Genomic DNA, 18,540 nt, shown 5'->3' with positions numbered 1-18,540 from the left:
TTCATGCATGGGAGAAAGCTAGGTTGAACTTCCATCTCTGCCATGCTAGTTCACTATAGACAGAAAGGGGTGGGTGGGTTATGGGTGTATATGTAAAGCATTTAGGCATGTAACTCTAGGAAAAGCATGCATCCTTTGATTCTGCTGAATGTATCATTCAGGGCATGTTCAGTCACACTCAGCTGGTTTTTAAATTACAGTTTTCAGAGTGTGGATGTGCCAGCCCCCACTCCACAGGACTTTATGACATAGCAGTATAATTCCTAAGGAAAGCCACAACTGTTTCTGAGAACTCTTGTTCATTTTTTAAAGGTCAAAACAAGCATTTGTAACAGTTTGGTGACCCACCTTCCCCCCTCCGTATGCACGCACGTGTCTACACACACACACACACACACACACACACACACACTGAACTGCCAGCTGGCTCTGGTGAGCCCAGCTTATGTTTTGCTGATTCTTTTGTCTCTTTTACATGAGTTGAGTCAATGCACGGGAGTATTTGGATCCAAGAAAGGCACAGGTCACATGAACTTGGGAGAAAAAGAGAGAAAGGACCAACTTTGCTAATAGTCTGGACGTGCATGTTGGGGAGATGCAGTTCCAGGATGAAAATGGAGTAACAATGGGGTGAGCAAGAAGCAGCCAAGAGGAACTGAAGCTCCAGTGAGAGGAGGGGGCTGGGAATCAAAAGAGCTCTGCGGTGAGAAATAAGCTACAACAAAAGACCAGCTTGGGAAAAGACTTGGCAGCGGAATTAATAAGCCACATGCATCCAGCATTCCTTCCAAAGGACCAGCCAGCCACAGAGACTGGCAAAGCTACGTTGACGTGATGTACCAGTTCAGAGGAAAAGCCTCAGTCCTGTCTTTGTAGATGCAGCTTAGCACATGCAAAAAGGAACCACATATAATGTGCCTCCAGTTTAGGCTTTGGAGGGTACATGTTCTGATCAGCATCCATACCCCGTGTGGTCTATAAATACTACAGTGGTACTTCTGGTTGTGAATGGGATCCGTTCCGGAGGCCCGTTCATAACATGAAAAGAGTGCAACCTGCAACGGCGCACCTGCGCACACGTGAATTGTGATTTGCCGCTTCTGCGCATGCACGTGACATAATTTTGCACGTCTGCGCATGCGCAAGCGGCGAAACCCGGAAGTAACCCTTTCCATTACTTCCGGGTCGCCATGGGACGTAACCTGAAAGAACATAACATGAAGCGGACGTAACATGAGGTATGACTGTATTTGAAACTTGACACATATGACCCTAGAGTCTGAATACTCTGGTAGCTACTGACCCTACAGGAGCCAGAGCCTAGTACTAAAAGGGTATTGCAACTGATTTATGAGTTTGGTCGAGTGGCGGGATTTAAACTTAATAAGCAAAAAACCAAGGTTTTAGAAAAAAATTTGACTTCTTCAGAATCAGAAAGGTTTCAGAAAGAGACAGAATTAAATGTGGTTAAAAAAGTAAGATACCTAGGGGTAAACATAACAGCGAAGAACAGGAACTTATTTAAAGATAATTATGAAAAATGTTGGTCTGAAATTAAAAGGGATCTAGATCTTTGGTCAAGATTGAAACTTTCCTTGACAGGACGTATTGCTGCTATTAAGATGAATGTATTGCCAAAAATGTTGTTTTTGTTTCAAACTTTGCAGATTGTGGACAAAATGGAGTGTTTTGGGAGGTGGCAGAGAGATATTTCAAAATTTGTCTGGCAGGGCAAAAAGCCCAGAATTAAGTTTAAGATATTAACTGATGCTAAAGAAAGAGGGGGCTTTGCCCTGCCAGACCTAAAGTTGTATTATGAATCAGCAGCTTTCTGCTGGTTGAAAGACTGGCTACTTCTCGAGAACACTGATGTTTTAGATTTGGAAGGATTCAACAATGCGTTTGGTTGGCATGCATATCTGTGGTATGACAAGGCTAAAATACATAAGACTTTCAAGAACCATGTTGTCAGAAAAGCAATATTTAATGTCTGGTTGAAATATAAAGACTTATTGGAAAACAAGACCCCAAGGTGGTTATCACCAATGGAGGCTAAGGCCCTGAAAAAACACAATATGGAGGCCAAATGGCCGAAATATTGGGAAATAATAGAAAAAGATGGAGATAACTGGAGGTTGCAGAGTATGGAGAAAATAAAAGATAAAGTGCGAGATTGGCTACATTATGCTCAGATTAAAGAAGTTTTTAAGTTGGACAAAAAGATAGGATTCCAGGTGGAAAAATCAAAGTTAGAAACAGAACTGTTAGAATCCAGCTCTAAGATACTTTCAAGAATGTATAACTTGCTGTTAAAATGGAATACACAGGATGAAACGGTCAAATCAGCCATGATAAAATGGGCACAGGACATAGGGTATAACATCATGTTTGCTGACTGGGAAAAGTTATGGACCACAGGTTTGAGATTTACGGCATGTAATGCCTTGAAAGAAAACATTATGAAAATGATATACAGGTGGTACATGACTCCAGTCAAGCTTGCAAAGATATACCATGTGTTTGATAATAAATGTTGGAAGTGTAAAGAAGCTGAAGGAACATTCTTTCACCTCTGGTGGACTTGCCCTAGAGTGAAGGTTTTCTGGGAAATGATTTATAATGAACTGAAAAAGGTATTTAAGTATACCTTCCTTAAGAAACCAGAGGCCTTTCTCTTAGGCATTGTTGATCAGAGCGTGCAAAAGAAGGATCGAATCTTTTTTATGTATGCTACAACAGCAGCAAGGATACTCATCGCTAAAAGCTGGAAAACTCAAGAATTACCCACACTGGAAGAATGGCAGATGCAACTGATAGACTATATGGAACTGGCGGAGATGACTGGCAGAATCCGAGACCTGGGAGGAACTGGTGGAGGAAGACTGGAAGAAATTTAAGGACTATCTACAAAAATATTGTAAATTGTATGAATGTTAAGAAAGATGTAAGATTAGCAAAAACATGGCTTCAACAAACTAGTTATAAAGAATATAAATTTAAATTTAATTGGAAGACGAAAAGATAAATTTTGGATAAGTAACATTTTAGGATTAAGTTTCAATCAGAGTATGTTAAATCCCAAAATTTGAGATATTAATATTGGAAAATTATACTATATGAATTAAACCAAGTTAATAATTTGCTGGTAAAATTTATGAGTTTAGAAAGCAGGAACAAGGGTTGTGAGGAAGTCCAAAGATGAGTATGAAATGTGGATATTGGAAAAGATTGTGTTATTATCTATGTATTTTATTGTTAAACTAAAATTTAATAAATATTATTAAAAAAAAAATGAATACTCTGGTAGCTACTGGACTTGGCTGGGGCAAGATCCCTACCTGAAACCCAGGGGGTCACTGCCAGTCATTGCAGACAGTACTCAGCTAGATGGAACAGTGACCCCTCTCAGTATAATGAAACTTCATGTGTTTGTGCTCCAAGGCAGGGGTGGAAAAGCTTCAGCTAGCCAGATACAGACAAACTACTTGCTGCCCCCCTCCTAAGTGCCTTGTACTACATCAAACCAATGACCCATCTTTCTCAGTGTTATCTATGCTGATAGTGCTCCAAGGCTTCAGGCAGAGGATGTTCCTAACCTTTCCACCTTTTAACTGGAGATACTTGGGATCTGGTACCATGACCCCAGATAAAGTTTCCTTGGAGACAGAGTTCTTTGGCAACTGAAGCTTGGATGGATCCATGCTGTGTGGATCTGCTGGCAACAGAGCTCTAGTCCCCTGGGCCCTCAAGAGACACTTCAGCTGCCAGACTGACGGCTGGTCTACTGACTCTTCAGTGCCCCAAGGGAACCCTAAGCAGACGTCCCCACAGCTGCCACAAAGAAGTCATTGTTTACAGACGAAGGAACTGGCAACTGCCCTCTGACTAATAATCATCTAGTACTGCTTTGAAACTCAGTCAGATGCTCCAGAACTTAGGCGAGACAACTTGGATGTCCAGCCTCAGTGGCAGGAACACTGCCTCAGTGGCAGGAACACCTTGAACTCTCTCCACCTTGAACTCCCTCTGACCTTTACCTTGCCTCATCTTGGCTACCACCCCTCCTTGTTGGTGACCTTCCCCTTGGATCATGAATGCTATACATGCAAAATATATGCTCTATTATTGTGCTATGGCCTCTTCCATTAAAACAGGTTCTGAGTTTAAGCCCCTGCAAAAGCTAAGGTCTGAGCAAGCATACGGCATCTTGATTAGCACTGGTGCATCTGAGCTGTTGCACTGCCTGATAGGAAATCAGAAAGAGGCAGAAACCTCAGTGGGCTCTGTAGTCTTATCTGCTGTGTCAAATCCTATGCTAATTGAAGGATTTAATCTTCTTACTTCTTGCAGAGCCAGATACACAAATCCTTCTTCCCAATGCACAGACGGGCAAGAATGCAACACCGCTGTGACTACTCTGTTTTTGTGATGTGGGTGGCATTTGACAAGTAGGCCAAAACCCACAATTAAGGGATGTTTCTTCCTCTCCAGTAGTGGAGCAACACAACTTTATCTGCCCCACTTGCAATAAAACATATTGGTCTCTACAGCCACAGCAGGTGCTGTAACTCTCCAACCGTTTGACTTCATCCCCAAAGGCACACTCTTCTATTGTCTCCAGAGACAGACATATGTCAACCTGTGTTTCAAATTGATGTCTGGAGGGGAGGGATTTCCAAAAGGCAGTGCTTTGTCCTGGATCCTAGGAAAGTCAACCGAAAAGTCACTTTTTTTTTCAGCTCAACAATTTTGGGTGTTTCCTTTTAAAAAAGCTCAGCAACTTTCGGGGTGTCCTGTTCTTTACTTTTTGAAATATGGCAACCCTACTGTTAAGGAGACAAAAGCCCAGCAGATCCAGCTGTAGTCTGTATCTAACCAATGAACTCATTTCTGAGAAATTCAGTCAAGGTGTGTGAGCATTATAATAATAGTTGGAACAGGGTTAGCTGAGTGAAAGAGGATTAGAATGAAGATCATCCTAGTTCCAAATGGCCCACCCACTCATGTGCTCATGTTCAGGTACCATCTGTTTATCTATCTCCATTTACAATTTCATTCAACTCTGAAAATCAGCATTTGATCAGGGTTCCACCTTCCCCTGCTCCCTGCCCATAGAAGATAAGACTTTTCACTCTCTGTAGTCATCACACTTACAGACACACAGCCATTGAATCCCATTGATTCAGTGGGTCTACTTTGAATAGGGCTAACATTGATTACAATGATGCCATCTAAGGAATCTGGATCTGATCTTCTAGCAGCGCACAGAGTCAGAATGTGTCTCTGGAATGGATCTCAACTTTGCATGCTAGCGAACTCTGTTTCAATTAGAGCAGTCATCTTCTCCACCTTCCCAAGAACCTGCCTGGGAATGGCCTTCTATACCAGGTGGAAGGAACATTCGGCCCTCCGGATGTTGCTGAACTACAACTCCCATCAGCCCCAGGCAATGGGAGTGATGCAAGTTCCAGTTCAGCAACATCTGGAGGGCCAAAGGTTCTTAAATTACAAAGGGAACACCCTTGGATTACTGAGGTCAGCCAACTGGCTCCCTGAAGTGGCAGAAAAGTTTTTTTCCCTACTAACAAAGAAAAGGAAGCTAAGTTCATAGCCCCCCTTGCAGAAATATAGGAAGTTGCCTTTTATAGAATCAGACCACTAACACACACAGCACAATAACTGTTCACTGACCAGCAGAAGCTGTCCAGGATCTCAGGCAGGGGACATTCCCAGTCCAAACTAGAGATTCTGGGCATCAAACCAAGTACTCTGCCACTGAGCTACAGGTTACAGCTCTTTCTCCTTCAAAGGTAATCTTACTCCACATGTTATTTGATTTTGCCTGTCCACAATGAGTAATCCAATCTTTTGAGTGTATTTACACACACACACACACACACACGTGCACACACACTAAATGCCAAAAAAATACTCTGGCCTGACATTAATTTTTAACCCCACTGGTCTGGCTCTAGTCAAAGACAAGCCTACCCATGTGCAATCTCTTTTCACCAAAGAATTGTTTTTAAAGAAGAATAAAGCAATGAGAATAAGTGCAGCCCTTTAATCTCCATTAGATGTTTTATGCTGATTCGGCGCCCTGTGATTTAGCGACAGTGAGAGAAAGGCAAATAGAAATTATGCACAGCTGTCTGAAAATGGCAGGACTGACCTGCCCAGCCGGAGCGCTTTGTGCTGCAGAGGCTGTCACCTAGCAACTGGTCCTTGCAGCTGCCAGACTACACAATGGGAGGTTGGGGGAATGGGAATACACGCACCAGTCAAAGCCATGAGTTATGGGAAGGAAGCACGTGAAGAAGGGAAGGTGGGAGACATTGAATCAAGACGGTTTTTGTCCTATGGCCTAAATATTGCCCTTGGATAGCCTCTCGTGCTAAGAGTGGGCCTTCAAAACACATGTGGCTTTGCAGGATGAGACTCTGGGTTTTTATAATTATTTATTTATTAGCTCAAGCACAAACGCGGCTGTCAAAGGAGGCTAACCCATAAAGGCAAATGGAGCACTGCCTCACTAAACACAGCCTGCCCTTAGCAAGCTCCCACCTACTTATCTTCTTACAGTGGTACCTCGGGTTAAGTACTTAATTCGTTCTGGAGGTCCGTTCTTAACCTGAAGCACCACTTTAGCTAATGGGGCCTCCCACTGCCGCCACACCACCACCACCCAATTTCTGTTCTCATCCTGAAGCAAAGTTCTTAATCCGAGGTACTATTTCTGGGTTAGTGGAGTCTGTAACCTGAAGTGTATGTAACCTGAGATACCACTGTATTTACAAGCAGTCCAGTGATGGTCCAGGACAGGGGCAGAGGAACTAAAATTGGTCGGTGCTGGGTGTTATTTTGCTCTGGTTTTGCCTGTCATGGGCTTTGTCTCCACCTACTGTTGGGCTCCTTGCCTTCCCCCTTATCATTCCCAATGGGCAATAGGTTGAGTTTTGTCACCATCCTTTTCCTTACTGAGTTCTACAAAGGCAGCACTGAGACCAAGACCCTGAGGAAGACATTATGGTTGGAATTATTCATGAGAGCTGTGCAATATTTTCTCCAGTCTGTTGTACTGTCTTGGTACTCATGTTTGCCTATAGATTATATATATATTTGCAGTTGTTTACGGCAGTGGTGGCAGCAAAGTGGGCACTGTCAGCTCTTGGCCGACACCCATCAGATCAGGAATGATGAAAGTTGTATTCCAATAAAGATCTGGCTGCACTGACAGCACGAATACAGTTTCTAAAACGGGCATCTTGGACCTCATGGCGCTTATAGTCTATATTGTGCCCATCTCTTCTTTGGACTGTGACACTAATTAGCATGCAATGAGGATGATTTGCCAATTGAATACTTAACATTAGTAATTAAGAGGTGTCCAGATCCTTGCTATTATGCACAGCTGAGAGTTTCCTTTGCTGCTTAAAAAAATATGCAGAGAACATGCAATCATTGGTGATTATGGGTGATTTGATGGCAAGTCCCTAATCACACCGAAAAACAAGGATTAAAGATCTAGGCTAGCAACATCAGCAAAACTCCATTTCAAATTTTGAACAACAAATGATGCCAAAAAGTTAAAAATAAAAATTCCCTACACAGGCAATGAAGCAGTTTGTTGACTGGCATGTTTCGCTATAAAAGTCTCATTGCTTTCATTTCATCCTGACATATGCTTGTCCAGATGTAAGCCTCAGTGACTGCAGTTGTCTAAAATAATAGAAAATCCATAGTATCGCAGAAAGTAATAACACCATATTAAAATTCAGTGAAAACAGTGCCTTAAACTTTCAGCAAGAATTAAGAGATGTAGGCTAGGATGCTTTTAATCCACTGTGAAGCCCACTTGAGCATGCAAAAGTCATATTCATCATAGCTAATATTCTAATTCTAGCCTTTGATACTTCATTTACATGTAATCCTGCAGTCTGCCAGCAGTTGATAAGGTTTCTGATATGGCTGCATTAGGAAGGCGAGAGGGAGTGTTTCAGTCCCATTACAGCTGAGTTGTCCAGAAATGAACTCTCCAGGAAAGCTTTTCAGGTTTAAGAAGTTCACAAATCTTTCAGTATATACTCAAGTAATTTTTAATCTGGGTCAGCATCAGCACCTGGTGTCCCAGGGCAGTTGCCGTCACCCAGCATCCTGGTATGGCCCAGGGCTGCTGCCTGACATGGCCCCTTTTAAGTCTACTGCAATTTAAATTTCCCATAATGGGAAAGTGGGACATTGTCTCAAGGCACTATGTGAAATTAAAATGGCAGCTAAGCCATCTCATAATACACAGCGGACTGTTGCTCTCTTTCTCTAGGTAAGCCTTCCAGGGCCCATTGATGAAGAAAGAGACCCACCAGAGGACACTTTGCTCAGGGCCCCCTCAGGCCTGGAAACCTCAAGCTTGGAGAAAGTGGACAGAGAGAGGTCCCCCGCCCCCATCTCTCATAATATTAGAATCTGATGGGGTTACCCACTGAAACTGAATTCTGGAAGAATCAGAACAGATAAGGAGGCACTTCTTCACACAGCACATAGTTAAACCCTGGAATTAGCTCCTACAAGAGTTAGTGATGGCTACACATTTGGGTGGCTTTAAAGAGGGTTGGAGAAATTCATGGAAGGTAAGTAGGATAATAGTTACTAGCCAAGATGATGGACGTTTTAAAAACTGGTTGCTTCAAGACCATTTATGGTGAAAAGCAGTCTGTAAATATTGGAAGTAAATAAATAATTGACCCCACCCTTATTTACTGTTCCAACCAGGTTTTTTGTTTGGTTGATTGGCTTTTCATTTTTTGCACTTGTCTTGATTTTTTGACAAACAGCCAACAAAGCAACCTAGAGCATGCAGTAAATCAAAATATAAAAAGATCAGATCAGTAGAAGCTTCCATAAGTTCTTAAACCAAGATCAAGAAAGCCTAATGCAAAAAAGTTTGGCAGAAAAGTAAAAGAATGTGCATCCCAGAAATTCACCAAGTGCATAAGAATCCTCTTCGTGGAGCCATGAGATGTTGGAGGAGAGTAGGAATACATTAATTTCTATTCACATAGCTTAGAAATAGGGAACAGAGAATTACACCAAGCATTCCAGCCAGCTTTTTTTTTTTTTTTAAGATGTATATTTCACTGTCCAAGCAAATACTTTTATATACGTAAGTTAGTCAAAAAGGAGAAGGGATGGAAAGACTGTGCCATTTGCCCTTCTACCAGACATGGTATCTGAGGTCAAGTCCCTCTGCCAGGCTCTTGAGCCTTCAAGCCCATCAGCACATGGTAGGGACTGATGTCTGTAGATTGCCAAGAGAAGAACAAGCTTTTTCAGGCCCTGCCAGTGGACCAGATATCAGCTAAGTGGCAGAGAACAGATGGCGAGGGATGGGGATAGAAACGAAGGACCTCACCGTCCTGTTCTCCCCTGCTGCCCTGCAGGCAGACTGGCTGCATAATTATTCCTGTGGAGTCAATACCACTTATTATTTCCATTGTTCTTCATAGAGCAGAGCTGCAAAAGCTGTGACCTTCTGCACTGTTCCAGCTGCTGTATATTTGCACTCCGTGTGTGTGTGTGTGTGTGTGTGTGTGTGTGTGTGTTCCTCTGTGTATGTAATATAAACTGTCCCCCCTCAAACTGGTTTTAAATTATCTTCCATTTTGCAAAGTAGGATATAATAGAAAAGTCATGATTCATTGAAAAAGATCTGCTCCCTGGTGGTGCCATTTTAAATCTCTCTACACCATTTTACAATCGATATTATCCCTGATATCAGTGGCTTGAGCTGAAAAACAACAGACTCCTAATATATTAGATACCAAACCTGGCCAATCCAACCTTCATCCTAGGGATCCTTATGATTCTCTGGCCAAGCCCACATTTCTCTCTGGATTTGGGGACCTTGCCTACTTTCAAGGATGCAACATTTGGTCCCCTCATCAGTATGAGCTAGCAGGAATGGCCATCATCCCTGACCATTGGTTATGCTAGTGGAGGCTTATGGGAGTTGTCATCCAACAACATCTTGAGTGGACCAGGTTAGCTGCCCCTGAACTACTGAATACCCACATGTCAATGTGTAGCCAATGTTATGGGTCTGAAGCAATCACGTTAGGCGTTGTTTCTTGAAGAATGGCACCACCATAGCTCTGGAAACAATGGTTTCATTTGTATTTGTACCTTCTGTGGAAACAGCTGTTCACTAACTTTTCTTCTTCTTCCACTGCTTGAACTATCTCACTTCACGTGTCATCTAAGCAAAGGTGGCAAATTCACAGAGCTCTGCAGAATCTAGCAGTGACCTAGCCTTGGTACACATTTGCATCTGCTTCTCCAGCAGGTATCTGGAGTTCACCTATCACCTGCCACATTACATCCTTGTAGAGGCAAAGACTGCTAGAGGGAAACATTCTAACAGGGCTAGGAATTCTCTGGTGTGTAAAACCACAAATGTCCTGACACATGAATATGTATATAACTTCATTGGAAAAGACAGGTAACATTTAGAAGCAGCAGCAGCACTTAGCTAAAGACTTAGGAAAATAAAAGCTATGGAATAACAAGACAATGTTCCTCCTCCCCATTTGTTTTTGGTAGGTGCATTTGATAACCTTCTCACGAATATGGATCTTATATGTGCAGAATGAGCAAATAACCTGTCCATTAAGAGAAAATTATGCATGTTTCACAGATGAAAAGAGCCTGCTAAACCAGGCTGATGGCCTGTCTAGTCCAGCATTCTGTTCTCACAGTGACCACCTAGATGTCTATGGGAAACCCTCAAGTAGGACTCAAGCACAAGAGCATCTTCCTCTCCTGTGGTGTCAAACAGCCGGTATTCAGAAGTGTTACTGCCTCTGACCATGTCCTTGGGGAATGTGTATATATCGGCTGAATTTTGTTCAATCTCTGGTTATTATGCTTAATCTCCAGCAGGCCCTGCACAACATGCAGATCCTGACTGCATGTTGTACATTCTCAAGCCATTACTTATAACCCAATGGAACCATTCAATTGATGAGCAAGTCAAAACCTTGAGATGTTCCGGCTGTCAGAGGTTAGGAAAAAGAATGCAACTTTAGGGAGATTTCTGAAAGCCAATAATAATAATAATAATGATGATGATGATGATGATGATGATGATGATGTATTTATACCTGGCCCATCTGGCTCGGTTTCCCCAGCCACTCTGGGCAGCTTCCAACAAAATATAAAAAATACCATAAAACATCAAACATTAAAGACTTCCCTAAGCAGGTCTGCCTTCAGATGGCTTCTAAAAGTCAGATAGTTGTTTATTTCCTTGACATCTGACAGGAAGGCATTCCACAGGGTGGGCACCACTACTGAGAAGGCCCTCTGCCTGGTTCCCTGTTACTTCACTTCCTGCAGTGAGGGAACCACCAGAAGGCCCTTGGAGCTGGATCTCAGTGTCCGGGCTGAACGAAGGGGTTGGAGACGCTCCTTCAGGTCTCCAATGATGCCAGTAAACCAGCTGGTCATGTGAAACTCTTTTGATGCCCTTTAAAAAAAATTCCACATCAGGCCTGCTCACTAATGTGAGCAATTAGGACATTGGCTCTGTGAGCTTTATGTCACTTTAGTCCCTAGTTGACTCCCCTTGCCCTCCGTTGCACACAAGTCGGAACAAAGCTGTAAAAATATTTGTACTCCAAAGTCTGTGAGGGAAGGCAACAATGTCAGTTTGGCTGAGCAGAAGTTTTGTGGGCAGGGGAAGTTTTGTCAGAAGGAGAAGTTTTGTGGAACAGATGTGGACGGGGAAGAGGACCTAGGAGGTAGGGAAGTCAAAGGGCAGGGAGTCCAGAGGGTCCTAGATCAGCTCACCTAGAAGTCCTTTTCCTCATTTTGAAAACTACCCTAAAGAAAGGTGCAGTTTATTTGAATGGATGTATATAGATAGCTAGATAGTTTGGCATTCGCATTATGGAGAAGGGCCACAGTTCAGCACTAGAGATTCCACTTTGAAAGCAGAAAACTCCAGGTTCAAACCCTGGCATCTCCAGGTAGGGTTGAAAAAGATTCCAGCAGTACTGCTGTCAGTCAGCGTAGACAATACTGATCTAGATGGACCAATGGTATGAGTCAATATAAGGCAGCTTCCTATGCTCAGTTTTAAAATTTTATTTCTGGACTTCATTCAGACTGCTGGACATGTGCGTTCTCAGTCCCTTGTGTGTGTTCAGTCTAAGGGCTAATCCACACATCAGCTTGTTGCCCTCTGCTTTCCAAGGAAAAATCTGCTCTTTAGTGATAGATTGGAATAAATGGCAACCCGGGTGAAACCAGATTGAACACTAAAGAGCAGTTATCCCCAGGGAAAAGCAGTGGGACCAGAGGAAGTGTGGATTAGCCCTCAGTTACTAATGAAGTACAGTGCAAAAGGAACTGCATCCACATTCCTTTTTGTAACCTAATTTATCTGCACACACTAGAAGCAGCAGGGTGGGGCTGAGGAGTGTGTGCGTGAGAGAGAGATAACCAATGAACAGCAGGACACTTTAAACCTTCAGGAAACTGTCCATGTGCCAATTCCAGACATACTTTTGGAAAATCTCAGTAATAAACCCAAAGGAAAGAGGAGCATGACATTTTCAGCAGACTCCTCCACAGTAATAATGGGATGCAATATGCCAGGGAATCTGTTCACCCCAAATGATCTCTACCCATTCCTCCAACTCACTTTGTTTCTAGACAGACAGCAACCCATTTTGCTTTAAAACGTTCTGACTAGTGTGAAGCTTGAGAACTGTTGAGACTGTGCCCTAAAGCCAAAATAATACTCTGGTACAATCTGCCTGCATTGTTTATTTCAAAGTGTGTGGTGGTGGCAGCAGCAGCAGCAGCAGCGGAGGGAGAATCCTTTGGAGAATATTCACAGTTCAGTGGTGCTCAGGACAGTGGTGTTGGTGCATCTGTTTTCCTCCAATGGTTGGCTGCATTCTCCCGCCTGATACTAATACCAGTGACAATTTAGTAACATAACCACTGGCATGAAAAATCTGGCTTCTATAGGAACAGATGGTGGCCACTTTGGCAGGTTAATTTTAGGCTTCAGTAGATGTTCACTTAGTCAGCATGGCTTTAGTATCAGAGAAGGAATATGGAAAAACATGGGTAAGGGAAACGAGAAGAGGATATTGCAACAGATTATAAAATTGTAGAGTGTGAAGGGGCTAAGGCTGCAATCCTGTGCCTGCTGACTAGGGAATAATTCTGATGAAACACAGCGAGAGTTACTTCTGAGGAAATATGCTTAGGATTGCACTCTGCAGCTTTCAGATATTTGAAGGATGTTCAGCTAAGGATTCCCAGATTTTCATTAACTACATTTAAATGTAGTTAGCATATTGAACCATGGGCATAGCCAGGCTTTGTGATTGGGGGTGGCTTTATGTTGGGGGTGCAGAATCTCAGTTAGTTAAATATTTTTATTGATTTACTTGTTTTAGGGGGGGCAGCTGCCCCTATCCCACCCCCCTTAGCTGCCCATATATTGAATATACTGGGTTGAGGGGTATATCTACATACGAGATTCACTCATCCCCCCCCCCGGGACAAATAAGGAGGTTTCAAAAGGAGGTTAATGTGATTTTCCTGCCAGCTTTCTCCAACATGGTACCCTTTGGGTGGAGGACAGTTCTTTCAGCATCAGCCGGCATGGCTAATGGTCAGGCATAAGGTGGGGAAGGCTGAATATGTATGTGGGAGGAAGGAAGGAAGAAGTTCTATACTGATTCAGGCCACTGTTTACTTAGGTCAGTATTATGCTGTCTCACAACCAGTGGCGAAGCTTCAAGCTCTGGCGCGGGGGTGGAGAGCAGGTGGAGGTGTGGCTGGCATGCTTCCTGGGGGCATGGCGCGCTGCCTGAGGGTGTCGTCCCAGCATGGGGGGGCAGCCGCGATGGCACCACACCAGGATCGTGCCGCTGGGGGTGGTACGCTCCTCCCGCACCCTTGTTCCTCCGCCAGTGCTCACAACAGTGATTTCAGACAGGGATGGATCCCATACCTAACTGGTGATTGAAGCTGGGACCTGATTTGCTCGCACAGGATGTAATGATGACTACCAACGTGGATGACTTTAAGGAGAATTAGATAAATTTGGAGCAGAGAACGCTGTCAAAATGCCTCTGAAAACCAGCTGAATGGAATCGCAAGTTGGAAGAACACTGTTGCACTTAGGTCCTGCTTGCAGGTTTCCTGTGGGCATCTGCTTGGCCACTGTGAGAATAGGACACTGGACTAGATAATCCTTTGGCTTCATCCCGCAGAGCTCTCCTTATCTTCTTATGCCAAGCAGGTGCTCTACCAGTGAGCTAGGACCCTTCCCTAGAACGACTTGTGATGCAGTTGTGAAGGAAGCTAACTTACGCCACTCAGACTGTGTACACGGGGCATTTTATTCTAGAACAAATTGGAGACTCAGCACTTGCTTTTTCAATGTAGTCTACACACAATCTAGATCTATTGTATTGTTTTATTTATTGAATTGCGCCTGAAAAGCAGTTCAAGAAACTGGTTTCATTTAAAAAAACAAAACTTCTTGCAAATTGATTCTGCATTATGCTGCACTGTAATTTGAAAACAGATGTAGGCTGTCCTGGCAAAGTGTGTGTGTGCAGAAGAGTATATCCAATGACACTGGGTGGCAGTACACCAATACTACAAACCCCACTTCCTTCTTCATTCACCTGGGAGATGTGCAGGGTGCAAAAGGCAGGATAACTTAATCAAGGGGCGGGTTTTCAAACAAGTGACAAGTAGCCACACCCACCCTTGAAGACGGCAGGACCTAGAATCAATCTAGATTGAAAGCAGCATGTTAAGGAAAAACATGAATTATTTTGGACTGATATTAGTGTATACACAGCTTCAGTGTAGACACGAGCATCATATGACCAAGTCAGCTTACCTTCTCACCCATCATGTGAGTAGGGCTTGCTTATGATCAAGTGGCAAGAGTGGATGTGGGATAGAAAATGAGACCCTCCAAATAGGACACTGTCTCAATTTAGGAAGGAGTTCCAATCCTGGCTTCTAAACTGACTGAAGACTCCAGATAGCATGTGGGAGAGGAGAAGACACCAGTGTTGTAACAGGTCTCCCATTCTGAGGTTCGCTGGTTAAGAATTTGATGGTGTTTTTAAGTATTTGGAGCAAACGCCACACAATTCTGTGTGTGTATTTCCTTCCACTCTTTGTACTGTTGTGAAATTTTGGAGGTCTTGGGGGCATTTGAACAAAATGGTCTTACCTGCTTTCCATCCAGCGTGTACAGCTTTTTGACGACTCCTGTTTCCAGCTTTATGGCTTCTGTGATATCGGTGAGAACTTGCTCAAAGGAATGTGCTGTCTTCTTATTCAGCAGCACACGGACAGCCTTCCTGGGTTTCACCCCACTCCGAATGATGGTCACCAGCTTGGGGCGCACGAAATCCTTGTTCTCCCTGGCCTGACCACTGTTGCTACTGGCCAGGGACTGAGGCGCTTTCATGTTGGCGGAGGTTTTCACGTTGACAGACCAGTTGGGGTTGACATTCTTGGTATACTCCACTTTCTTAAAAAAGTTGTCAGATGAACATACGTAACTTTCCCCTTTTGAGAACGGAAAAGAGAGAAGGGGTTAGAAAACAACAGTGACAATATAGCAATGGGGTATTTCAAATAAAATTAGAGCCAGAGGAAGAGAAGTTCCTCCTGCAATCACATTTCTTAAACACAGTTGGATTTCTAAAACAGTGGGAAGTGCCCAGTGGGCATTATCAATTTATCAACCTTCCTGATACAGCAACAGTTATTCCAGGAGAGGGCCCAGTATTTATGTAATTTTAAAGGCTGTAGTAGCAGGAGCAGTGGTGGCCAAAATTCACCCTCCCCTTCAGTAGTACCAGAAATACCTCCCTCCTTCCTCTCTCACACACGCTCACACACACACATTCTATTCCAGAGGTGGGGAATGTTTGGCCCATGGATGAAATTTGGCTGACCAGCATACCCACCTACCCCTGCAATTGCTGCTGTGATGGCTCACACCAGAATTCAGATTCCTCTGTTGAGGCACCGAAAGAGGAGCAATTTTTGCACCCCACTCCCCGCCAGCGCCCTTGGCAGGGGCCAGCTTAGCCAACCCCTAGGTACAACAACAATGAATAGCATTATCACTGCTCCCCAACAACCCTTTCTGCACATGGGTGCTTCTGTGCCCTTATGATTCTGCCATGAAAACTGCAGGAAAGATCTGCATGCTGGCATACCGCTCCAGATTTGGTCACTTCTGTGATTTTTCAGGTAAAGAGGGCTGCAAACACATCCCACCCACCTCCCACCCCCTTGGAATCAAATAACAAGGAAATGAGCTTTGAGTATGCTCTGTGTTCCATTAGTTTTCCGGAAGTGGCTCTTAGGTGATGTGAAAGCTCAAAAATAATGTGGAAATGAACAGAGAAGCATCAGGGAAATGGAATAAACTGCCAGGTGTGATGCAGCAGGTAAGAGCAGGGCTCTGATACACCATCCATTCTCTCCCCCTCATTCTGCCTTTTCACTTTATTTCCTTTCACCCCTCTTTGTCCCCTCCCTAGTCTTTGTCCCCTCCCTAGTCTCCCCATTTGGACTTAGAATACAGTTTCCAATGGGACATACGTAAAAATATATAAAACTAATAGTTGTGCAGTGGATGCAGTGTGTGTGTGTGTGTGTGTGTGTGTGTGTGTGTGTAAGCATATTAAGAAGATTAACACTTTCCTTCCCAACTGCAACCCCCACCATAGCTGTCAACGTTTCCCTTTTTTTAAGGGAAATTCCCTTATTCCGAATAGGATTTTCCCTTAAAAAAAGGAAAAAGTTGACAGCTATGACCCCCACACTCACCCAAAATTGCTTCCAGATTACAATTAGGTTTAACAAACAACTTTCATTGACACCAATTTAAACTTAATGCACACTTGACCATTTTAAGCACAATATAACACTGATTAAGCAGCCATTAAACACTGAAACAGCAGCGCGAGAAAGGTTTTAAAAATGCAGCAACCAAAAAAATAAATAAAAGTTAACTACAGCAATTAAAAGCAGTTCCAAAAGGGAGCAACCATTTATGCCCAAAAAAACCTTTCCCCAAAGAACGAGTTTAGAATACTATTAGAGTTAAGGTGATATGAGATATGCAGTTTCATACACAATGGGACAAACAGTCAAGACCAGGGGAGGAACATTGTTTGATTGTCTGAGGTGGTTGTGATGTCACAAAACATTCATAAACATATGAAGTGCTAAGGAAAAGGCTTTTATTTAAACGCACATATTTACAGAATCATAGAATTATAGAGCTGGAAGGACCCCGAGGGTCATATAATCCAGCCCCCTGCAATGCAAGAATCTCAATTAGATCATATATGACAGATGGCCAGCCAACCTCTGCTTAAAAGCCTCCAAGGAAGGAGAGTCCATCACCTCTTGTGGGGGTCTGTTCCAGACTCATTTTCCTAATTGCTGAGTGCATTTAATGTAACTATAAAGAGGAACAGTATTTCAACAAAAAAGAAGCTGTTATCCATATTTTAGTAAGAAACTACTTTCAAACCATTCCTCAAAGGATTACAACCAACAGAATAGTTGCCAAGAGGATACTATCCCAGATCAAAAATGAGACACATGTTATCACGTACAATAAGAAATTCTTATATACATAAAGGGAGAGATTTGCTTCTCTCTGATTTGCTTCTTGCAGGAACAGCTATTCTGATGAAAACTGGAGCCATAGAAAGATGTCTCTGCTGCACTGTTGAATCTACTGAAAGAGATATGACCTTGAGGCAACAGCAATCAAACAACCTGTCAACTAATACTACGGCTGTCAGTGATATAATTACTTCTCTACATTGCAACATATCTAACAAACCAACACCTTATGCTCACTCATCACATGGGAAAAATTAGACCATGCCCAAATTCAACAGACAAGCTAGAATAAAAATCAATAAGTTAAAATTAATTTCAGCCTGCCAATTTAAGAGCTGTGATCATATTACTGACTATAGCAACAATCTTATGCACATTAATTTATTTGGGCCTTACTTCTGAGTAAACAAACACCAGATTAGGATGCCTAGTGTGTTTTGCATCACTGTTGAATTTTGTTCTCAAAATAATCCCAAATGATTTTTCACATGCATAGCCAGGCATGGCTTCCTGGTGCCTTCCAGATGTTGCTGGATTGCAACCCTAAATCTGGAGGACACAATGCAGGAATATATAGGGGCCAAAGGACAGAAACACCCTGGTTGAAGGAGGACTTCAACCAAAACTCTTTCTGCCCCTACCATTGGTAATCAGGAGTCAGAGTCTTCTCCAGATCATAGAGCCACAGTCTGAACCAGGATAAATGCATGCTGCTACAGGATAAGCCTCTGAGGTCAGTGTCCCTCCAGCCCAAGAATGTGGCACTAATGGCCTCAGACTCAGATTATTCCATTAGAGGCAAGCCAGCAGGACCAGAGACCCCCACATTTCTGCCTTAAT

The 18,540-nt window shown here is 43.2% G+C and overlaps 1 protein-coding gene and 1 long non-coding RNA gene across 6 annotated transcripts in view; one reads left to right on the top strand and one right to left on the bottom strand.

Moving 5' to 3' along the window:
• DCX (doublecortin) overlaps window positions 1-18,540 on the bottom strand; it is a 114,809-nt gene that overhangs the window by 78,400 nt on the left and 17,869 nt on the right. For all 5 annotated transcript variants that reach the window (XR_013834759.1, XM_079961729.1, XM_079961730.1 and 2 more), the window contains exon 3: window positions 15,275-15,615. Coding sequence is in view for 4 of the 5 variants with exons in the window: in XM_079961729.1 (XP_079817855.1) it covers window positions 15,275-15,615 (341 nt within the window). In the remaining variant the exon portion in view is untranslated. The remainder of the gene's footprint in view (window positions 1-15,274; window positions 15,616-18,540) is intronic.
• On the top strand, window positions 6,287-18,013 carry LOC307207715. Its single transcript, XR_013834788.1, has 3 exons — window positions 6,287-6,325; window positions 8,321-8,627; window positions 17,750-18,013. It is a non-coding gene; the product is annotated as an uncharacterized lncRNA (long non-coding RNA).

Source organism: Podarcis cretensis (genome assembly GCF_951804945.1).
Source record: "Podarcis cretensis genome assembly, chromosome: Z".
In the NCBI taxonomy this organism is placed as follows: domain Eukaryota; kingdom Metazoa; phylum Chordata; class Lepidosauria; order Squamata; family Lacertidae; genus Podarcis; species Podarcis cretensis.
The sequence above is the reverse complement of the archived record's forward strand: the minus strand, read 5'-3'. Positions and strand labels throughout refer to the sequence as shown.